Source organism: Leptosomus discolor, chromosome 5, assembly GCF_034619465.1.
Source record: "Leptosomus discolor isolate bLepDis1 chromosome 5, bLepDis1.hap2, whole genome shotgun sequence".
NCBI lineage: Eukaryota > Metazoa > Chordata > Aves > Leptosomiformes > Leptosomidae > Leptosomus > Leptosomus discolor.
The window spans coordinates 40,769,714-40,778,794 of NC_141395.1; the positions used below are offsets into that span (position 1 = coordinate 40,769,714).

At 54.1% G+C, this 9,081-nt stretch overlaps 2 protein-coding genes across 2 annotated transcripts; one reads left to right on the plus strand and one right to left on the minus strand.

Moving 5' to 3' along the window:
- The first annotated feature begins 512 nt into the window (after positions 1 to 512).
- Positions 513 to 3,659, plus strand: RAB17 (RAB17, member RAS oncogene family). The gene is made up of 5 exons (XM_009951576.1): positions 513 to 654; positions 2,050 to 2,201; positions 2,636 to 2,761; positions 2,964 to 3,057; positions 3,553 to 3,659. Exons 1-5 carry the CDS (start codon positions 513 to 515, stop codon positions 3,657 to 3,659), a joined length of 621 nt encoding a protein of 206 aa, XP_009949878.1.
- A 1,833-nt stretch (positions 3,660 to 5,492) lies between these two features.
- Positions 5,493 to 6,051, minus strand: PRLH (prolactin releasing hormone). The gene is made up of 2 exons (XM_086465992.1): positions 5,952 to 6,051; positions 5,493 to 5,665 (listed from the first exon to the last, which is right to left on the minus strand). Exons 1-2 carry the CDS (start codon positions 6,049 to 6,051, stop codon positions 5,493 to 5,495), a joined length of 273 nt encoding a protein of 90 aa, XP_086322118.1.
- Between the last annotated feature and the right edge of the window lie 3,030 nt (positions 6,052 to 9,081).

Below are 9,081 nucleotides of genomic sequence, written 5' to 3' on the forward strand. Positions count from 1 at the left end.
CCCTGGGCAGTGTCCTTAACAAGCTGGTAGCACCATCATCTCCATGCGTGAGTTCACCTCCAACCTGAGTTAGGCTCTCCAGGCATAACTTCTAACCAAGACCTATAATAAGCGCGGAACATCAGCCTAAGCTGTTCACCAGGACTTTGGGAAGATATCAAGAGCAAGGTACAGCCATAAGCGATGTCTCTCTACCTTTAATTTTCTCCAGCCTGTCCTCCCTTTAAAGGAGATGCACCTGATCCAATCTCCTTGTCTACATCCAAAACATGCTCTTGCATCAAGTTTCTTCATAGAGATAGCCACCCTCTGGTCATAACTGACAGTGGCAGAGGATTTGGTGTATTAAATTCGATTCGGGATATTAAGAGTTTTGTTCTAGGCTACTTTGAGGTTAAACCCCCACTGCCACTAGTCAGGAGTTGGTGCAGGTGGCTCAGCTGATGGACCTGGGTTCACCGCAGAGGTGTTTTATGGAGTTGGTTTCTCTGCAGGGCACGGCACAGAAAGCAATGCCAGGCACCTCCCTGGAGGGGATTCGTCCTGCCTACATCTACAAGATAGTTCTGCTGGGGAGCACATCAGTGGGAAAGTCAAGCCTGGCCTACCGATACGTGAAAAATGACTTCAAGGAGTCACTGCCAACCGTGGGATGTGAGTGAGTGGCTTCAATAGCTTGATGGCTCTGGACAAGAGACCAGGCCTGATGCCCTTCCTTGCAGCGGGGTGGGATGCAGGAGAACAGGTTGGTGTATCCTTCACAGACCCACTTTTGAACACGATACGGACTTGCCCCAGAATGAGATCTCCCCCACCGCTGTCATCTTCAGATCTCTGCAGCCCATTTTCCTCAGCACCAGGCTGTAAGCAAAGCCACATAGAAATTGCATAGGTTTGGTTTAGTGCTGCTTTTTGGAGGCAGATGAGCAGTGAAATGAGTGAAACTTGGAGTCCAAACTGTACAGTCCATCTGCCCTATGCATGCTTGGTTCTGTGCTGCCCTCACAGCTATTCAGACACCCCAGAAGAGTCTCTCCTGCATGTGTGCTGCCCCAGCCTCCATGTCCAGCTGCAGCAAGGGAGTTCTGGCTGGGGTGCAGGTTGGCAGGACAGCCTAGGAGGTGGTGGCCAGCTATGGCAGGACACCCCATCACTGCGCAATGATGAACTCACAGCAGTGCCTCATTCCTCCAGCCTGCCTGCAGAGACGAGAGCACAGACCTCCCCACTCCCAAACCTCATGCTTTGCCCCACTGGCAATGGGGAGAACATCTGCCCCTGCATGTCCTGTTCTGACAAGCCATGCTGAACAGCACACATGCAAAGGCAGGACATGTGCATGCTCATGCTTTGATGAAAGCCATCTGGAGAGCTGCGAGAGCCCTGCTCCCTCTATAACCTCCCTCGAACCAACATACCTGCTGGGATCAAGCTGCCTCCTCTGTACATTCGCATCAGCGCAGCTTCCTACAGCACCTGGACATCACAGGTGTTCATTTTACGTGATATACCTGGGTTTTGCCCTAAGAAGGCACAGCATGCACAGAGGTTGTGGTCCCACCTGGAGCCTGAAGAGCTAGCTGGTGGAAGAGAGCAAGGTGCTGCAGAGCTGCTCCCCTTGTTCCTCTGCTGTGTCTCTGGCTGGTCCACAAGCAACCCTCTGCTCCCTGGGAGCAGGGATGGAGGCTTCCCTCCACTGGGATTCCTTTTCAGTGGATATTCCTATTCACAGCTCTCACAGGTCTGATCCACCAGCAAGGTGGAGGTGGCTCACTATCTAGGGGCTATTCTGTAAATCTCAGAGCTATCCAACATCAAAACTGGTTTGCATCTACCCAAATCTGCTGCCAGGAAGGGCTCCCAGCCTGCCACAGGCTGCCCTGCCTTGTGGCATGCCATCCCAACAATGGTGCCAGTTCTTAGGAGAAACCCATCCCAATTCTGTGCATTAGAGCATTGTTACCAGCCCTCGGGATTGGTTTGGCCTCATGGCAGCAGATCTGAGCTCTTTTCTCTTGCTGCAAGGGAACGAGCATACCTTTCTTGCAGGCTCCTTCTTCACACAGACGCTTAACCTGGAGATAGCCACTATCAAATTTGAGATCTGGGACACAGCAGGCCAAGAGAAGTACCACAGTGTCTGCCACCTCTACTACCGGGGTGCCCACGCTGCTCTTCTCGTTTACGACATCGCTAATAAGGTAAGGCAAGGGATGCTGATCTTATCTGTGCTGAAACTATGCCGTGCTGCTGCAGCACTGGCAGGGCAGAGGTGTCCAGGTGATGGTATTTGTCCTTGGTAGAGCAGAAAGCAGTACACATGCACTGCCCGAGAAGATGAACATCCCACCTGGAATGTGCCAGGGGCTCTCCCTGCCCATGCAGGGGCACACCACCACCCCAGGAGAGATTTCTGCTGCCATGCAGAAAGGTGCATCCCATCCAAGGCTGATTTATCCCTAAGGGTGTTTGCAGGGAGGTGACCTGTTTCCCTGAGAGAGGGCAATCAAGGCCTCCCCACCACATCTCTTCCACCCCCTTTGATTTGGTGCTGCCTGTCCAGCTTCGCTATGCCCAAGACAAAGGGATTAAATCAAAACCAGATCACTGGCAGGTTTTGTCTCCATCTCTCCAGGAAACACTCAAAAGAGCAAAGCTGTGGCTGAGGGACCTGGAGAAGGAATTCCTTCCTGATGAAATCGTCATTGCTTTGGTGGGCAACAAGATGGACCTTGCTGCTGAGCGAGAAGTCACCACTGAGGTGAGCGTCTGTGGTAAGATCCCAGGCCCCCTCATCACCCCCTCACCAGCAAGCACTTAGATATATCCTAACAAAGGCAAGAGTTTGAAAGGCTTTCAGACACTTCCAAAGTCCCTGTACAGTTACTGTCCTGCCACAAAATTCCACCCAACTGAACAAGCAGAGAAGGGCTGGGGGAATAACTCTGCTTGTCTCCACCTAGGAGGGAGAAGAGTTTGCAAGGACCAAAGGCCTCCTGTTCATGGAGACATCTGCAAAATCCAACCACCAAGTAAACGATACCTTTATGGCTGTAGGTGAGTTGTGTGATGGCTCTAAGTGAGAGTAGAGGCAGGTGAACTGCAGGCCCCAAACTTCAGCTTCCAGGCTATGAACCCTTCCTCCCTGCAAAGCTGACCCCCTTCTTTGCTCATGCTCGCCATGGAGATCTTCTTCCCTGCTGGTACAGCCTGTGCTGCCCCTGGCAGCTACAAGGGACACATTCACAGCAGTCCATGATTTCTGTGCCACACCTCTTGGGGCAGAATGATGGATGGACCCACCCCAAGATGCTCCAGCATCAGAAATGTATTTCAGGCCCTTTCCCAAAGCCACAATTTTCTTTTGCTTTAGTATCCAATGCAGGCAGAATGGTGCCCGCAGCGTAGCTCTTCAGTAGAGATATAACACAGTTACCATGGGATGATACCAGCTGCCACCAGTGGCTCACCTGAGGTGGGACAGTACAGCCATTGCATCCCACCCCCGTGGCAAGAGAAACGAGCCCTTTCTCACCTTGTGTTTCTTCCTAGCTCAAGAGCTCCTGCAGCGGGAACAAGAGAAGGCATCTGCCCTGTCTGCACATGGGAGGTCAACAGTTCACTTGGGGGAGAGTGGGGCAAAGATGGGGTGCTGCTAGCTCTGAGGACAGGCAGCTCTGGACCTCAGCCATGCCTGGATGAGGTCTAAAAGAAGAGCAATGACAAAGCGGGGGGGACACAGAAGCGCAGGGGCAGCTCAGGCTGGCCACCCTCCCCCTCAGAGCGAGGTCAGAGCCCATCCTGGGGATACAGGGCCTCTTCAACCCTCAGCACTGGCTTCATGCAAGAGATGAAGCACAAGGATTTTTCCACCAGCTTTCCACTTCCAGAGAGGAACGTGACCCACCAGCACCATTGCCACTGGCCCTGACTGGTGACATCCCCCCCGCCCCAGCTACATGTCCCCTCCTCCGTGTCCCTTCCCATCTGAAAAGGGAGGGTTTAACTTTCTGGAGTGAAACAGGTGCATCCTGGTGGCTTTACACCCAAACTGCAAGTAAAGAGAATATTGCCCTAAAGGTGTTATTTTTTTTTTTTTTCTCCTGACCTGGATGTCAGCCTGCAGGTGGGGACCACAGGAAGCTTGGAGGTGACAGGGACCAGAGTCAGTGCTCCCCTCACTCCGCCAGCCCTCACCTGGCCCATGACAGGGGTCACAGCCCATCCTCTGGAGAAATCACTGATTTCTTGCTGATATGAGAGCCAGGTCTGGTATCAGAGAAGGGCCAAAGTAAATGCTGGGCATCATGGTAGCCCGTTCCTTGCATTATAACTTACACTGCAGGAACGTGCCTTGGCTGGAAAAGGAGAGAAAAAAGCACCCAGTCTCTCTCCAAAAGCATGCTAGTGCCCAGCAAACCTGGGGAAAAGGCTCAGGGAATATGTTGCAGTTTCTGGGAGAGCTACAGCAATGCTGGCATGGCCACGGGCAAAGAGCAGCACCGCTCACCCTGTCTACATGGCAGTGTAACCACTGAGGTTTTGGGGTGTGCCCCGACAGCAATGCCAGGCCACGGGGTGAGGCTTGGCTGGGCCAAGCTTGGCCACAAGGCAGCAGACACCCTCAAAGATGTTCACCACGGAGAGGAGGGGACTGCAGCACCCCTTGCCCAGGTTTGTCAGGTCAGCTCCCCCCCTGAGGGCCGCCCCAGCACCCCGCACCAGCTGGGGACACCCACCTGTGATGCTTCCCCAGGGCTGAGCCATTCTAGAGCAGGACGGGGCTTCTTCCCAGCAAGAAGGCAGATTTGCTGCCACCTCTTGCCTAAATCTGCTTGGTTAGGGTAGCTGGGAGACATAGGGTGCTAATTGCCACTCGTCCCCCCACCTGCACGATCCCTCCTAAGCTTAACCCTTCCCTCCCCAAACAGCCCTAGACCCTCAATGCTAGGCCAGAAGCCACAGGCAGGGATCCTGAAAGTCACCCTTCTCTGTGGCCCCTCTTCCCTCCGAACTGGAGAGGGAGTAAAATGGTCTAGCCTGGGGACACAACTTGTGAGGGGATATTTGGGGACATACAGCATGATGAACAGGGCCTGTGTGCTCCTCCGAGCATTTCTGACCCAGGCCATGGCAATGGTTTAGCTGTTTCTGAGTCCAACACCATGGAAATTAAGGTGTCAGGGGCACCCATGGGTGCTGGCATGCTGTGGGGACCCCAGGGGATGGGGACCTGGGAAAGGGGGCCCTCTGGGACTTATTTTTAGGGTGTTTTTTTGAGGGGAGATAAGCATGCCGTGTCGTGCAGAAAGGGAAGCGCTGCCACACTGCATGCATCATCAGGGCAGGCTGCAAAACCATTGTGAGACCAGCAATTTTTGAGGTCAAAGCCCCCACCCCACACCCTCCTGCACTCTCCCACATTGCGTTTCGGAGCAGAGAGGCTGGGACACGGGGATGAGAGGAGAAGGGCTTTTATTTTTGGCTTCAGCTCAGAGGCTCCGCTCCTCCTGGGGGGGTGGGGGGTGCAGGCAGGGGGGAGCGCAGGCTTGCCGCCGGACGCCCCCCCTGGGATGGGTACCCTCGCCCAGGGCTTGCCGCCTCCCGAACCGCCCTACTGGCCTGATCCCACGCCCCGTGTACCAGGAGGGGTCGATGTCTGGGTCTGCAAGGCAAAAGTTGAGGAACCATCAGGAGATGATGGGGGGGACATGGAGAGGGGACAGGGCATTGCACCCATGGGTGGGGGGGGAATGACGAACACCAGGGGAGCGGGAAAGGGGGTTGAATAGGACAAAAGCTGTTGCAAAGGCTCTTTCAAAGCAAATCTTTGCTTCTGCATAGTGACCCAACCCTCCCTCACCCCCCAAATGCAGCTGACTCTGGGGATACAGAGGGGACTGGAGGCAGGGGGTTGGATGGGAGGAGTCCCTTACTCCTGCTCTCCTTACTCCTGATTTCCATGGAGCGCTCACAGATACGGCCGTGGGTGACTGGCAGGGTCGGGCAGGTGAGCAGCAGGCACAGGAGGCAGGCGGCCCCCAGCTTCATCCCCGGCGCTCTCTCTCCACGGTAGCTTGGCCCTGAAGCCTCCTGGCCCCTGGTGCTTCCTGCTGGTGCCACAGAGATGGCGGCTTGTGACGCAGCTGTGGGAGCAAAGGGGTTTGGCTGTCGCAGAGACACCCTGCTTGGGCTACACGCTCATGATGCAAACAATTGGGGCAGCTTAATCAAAACCCAGGGGTTTTGCTAGGGCTGATAACTCTGGGGAAACTATCCCCTGCAAACATGAGGTATACAAATCTCATGTTTGTTAAAACAGATTTTTGTTCTAGCCTAGTGCCTTAGGCCAGGCCTGGCATCGCTTTTTTCTCTCCAGGACCCCTAGTGCACCCGTGGGACCCCACAGCCCAGGAGATGGGGAGAGGGACCACCAGCAAAATGCAGGGCTGGTAGCACCAAGCAAAAGCTGCAGAGGCACAAGTGGGTTTTGCTGCTGGATACTAGGTGATGGATGGACCGTGGCCACCTCTGTACTCTTGGAGCCCAGCCCTGTACTCGGGTGCCAAAATAATAACCCAGCAGCACCCTTTAACATGCTTCATGTCACCGAGGCAATGAGCAGGACTGTGCAGAGCAGGCTGAGCAATAGGCTTGATTTCTGCAGCCACCTGCAATGAAGGAGCAGGGCAGGGGGCAGAAGCAGGAGAGCTGGGTTACACAGGACACGGCAGGAACGCGGTGGCAGCTTTATTTCCAGGGACTTTTGCAAAGGAGAAGCTTGCAGCATGCCAGGCAGGGGCCAGCATGGGCTCCTGAGAGTTCAGGTTTTCTGCAGCCGACGACTTTTTACAACCCCCTTTTGGAAAACTCCCAGCTGGCTGGACAGATGCAAGGGCACACAGACAGAAGCCAAGCAGTGCTCGGGAAATTATCCAGCAACAAAAGCATCACACGAGGAAGAGAAAAGCGACGCTCCCCCTCACTGGGGCTGCACTTACCGTGGTGTGGCGAGGCGCCTGGCTGCCGTCCTGCTGAGCCGACTGGCCACCGTCTGAGCCGGAGTCCCCTCTGGTCGCTGCTTTTATGGCTGGTTTCGTGCTGATGTCAGAGGCGAGCCCCGCAGGGACTGAGCTGGGGCATCTCCTCTTCCTGACGTCCCCTTTCATCAAATCAGCACAGGGATTTTTGTGACTCAGAAGGGACCAGCATTTTATCTTCCACTGACTGAGGCAAATAGCTTGGGAAAATGTTAATCCTTGTCCTTGACCCAGTGTTACTTCGGACAAGCGGAAGTTTTCTGCTCCATCACCCTACCTGCGGGGAGCCCCTCACCCAATGCCCACTGCAGGGGGTTGATGGGTGATGCTGCCCTGAACACCAGGGTCCCGCTGCCGCAAACCCACTCCACTGCAGGAGTTACACTGGGTGCCACCACCCTTTCTCCTTCAACCCACTGAACACCTGCTTTAAGACAATCAGAAAATTAAATACAGAGAAGAGGGGAAGGTGACTTGCTGGGGCACGTGGGTTGTCCCTGTGGCGTGGGGGCTTCAAATCTCCCATTTTAAGTGGGTGAACCACCCCCAGGTAAAGATTTATGATGATGTTTGTTCTGCTGGCTATGATGCTGGAGGAGCCAGCTCGGGTCCCCAGCACAGGGGGACTGGTTGGCATCCAAACACAGGTCCACCCCCAGGCAAAACTGGAATTACTGGGACTAGAGACATCCTGAAACAGGGACATCTCTGTGTTGGCAGGATGGTGAAGACACTGTCACTGATGGGGTGTGGGCAGGGGGAAGGTCTCTGTCTGCCACCCCCATGTGGGGTTGGCATAGTCCTGGGACAGATCTCCATTTCATGCTGTGGTCGGCTCCGATGCTGGAGCACAGACAGTGTTGGGGGACGGTCACGGGAGCAGCATGGGACACAGGGCAACTGCTGCAGAGGGGCATCAAAGGCAAGGAAAGGGAAGAAAAGAAAAGAAAAAAACCTATCAGCCAAGCACACCCAGGCCCTGGGCTCAATAGGGCTCTCTCTACCCCAAGGTTGTTGCTATTACTTAACAGAATCTTCAAGCAACCCCTCAATGTTGTGAGCTTGTGTTTTGGGTGACTTCGGCTGCCAGATTTGATCCTGTGTTTCCATGTAAGTCGGAGTGCGGCATTTCTGGGTCAGCCCCTCCTTACCACCACACTGCACATCCCCTTTGCCTGCCTGGCCTCACCATTAGTACCACTGACCCACGCTCATCACACCCGTGGCTCTGTGACCAGCATCTGACGAGTGGTATTGCCATCTTGTTCATCACCATGTCCTCCCGCTCTGCTTCAGTGCTGCTGCTCCAGCTTCTGTCTGCCTACACCTGGCTAGTTTTAAAGTGAGGGGTGCACCAGCTGTTTAAAGGAGAGGCTAGGAAGAGAAAGGAGCCTTCGCTCAAGTGAGCTGAAAGAACAGACACTGCAAAATGGGTCCTAGGTTCTGGACACAAAATTTGCTTTATTGCATGATTTAGTGTACACATACATAATCTTTACACAGAGAGATGGGGCAGGAAACTGGCAAATTACAACATAGGTGACTACAGCCTGAACGACACCTTAGTATCCACTGCTGAGGCTCACTGAGAGGGCTTCTTCACATCTGAGCGTTCTGTGGAAGGACTTGAGTTACAGCTGAAACCAGACACAGCAAGAGATACAGTTGGAACCAAGGCTGAACCCTGACACCAGAAGGGTGGGTGCAAACCCTTAGCATTGCCCAGATCTTGGCGGGGCTCCCTTCTGCCAGCCAAGGAGCTGCCATCCTAGCACTGAGGCTGGCTGAGCAGCAAGAGTTGCACCCGGCAAAGCCACGGTGTCTGGGAGAGTTTCTACAATGGCAGTGATTTGCACTTACCCTTTTGAAATACAGGCCAGAAGGATTTTTAAAATAAAAGAATGGTTTTGTTTCCAGCTGGGAAGCCCAGACTATGGACTTAAAAGAGTGCTCTGGGGTGACTGCAGGACCAATTTCTAGGCAGTTAGCAGTCTCTACTACTTCCAAAGCCAAACCTACATGTTACTTGCATGAGAATTCG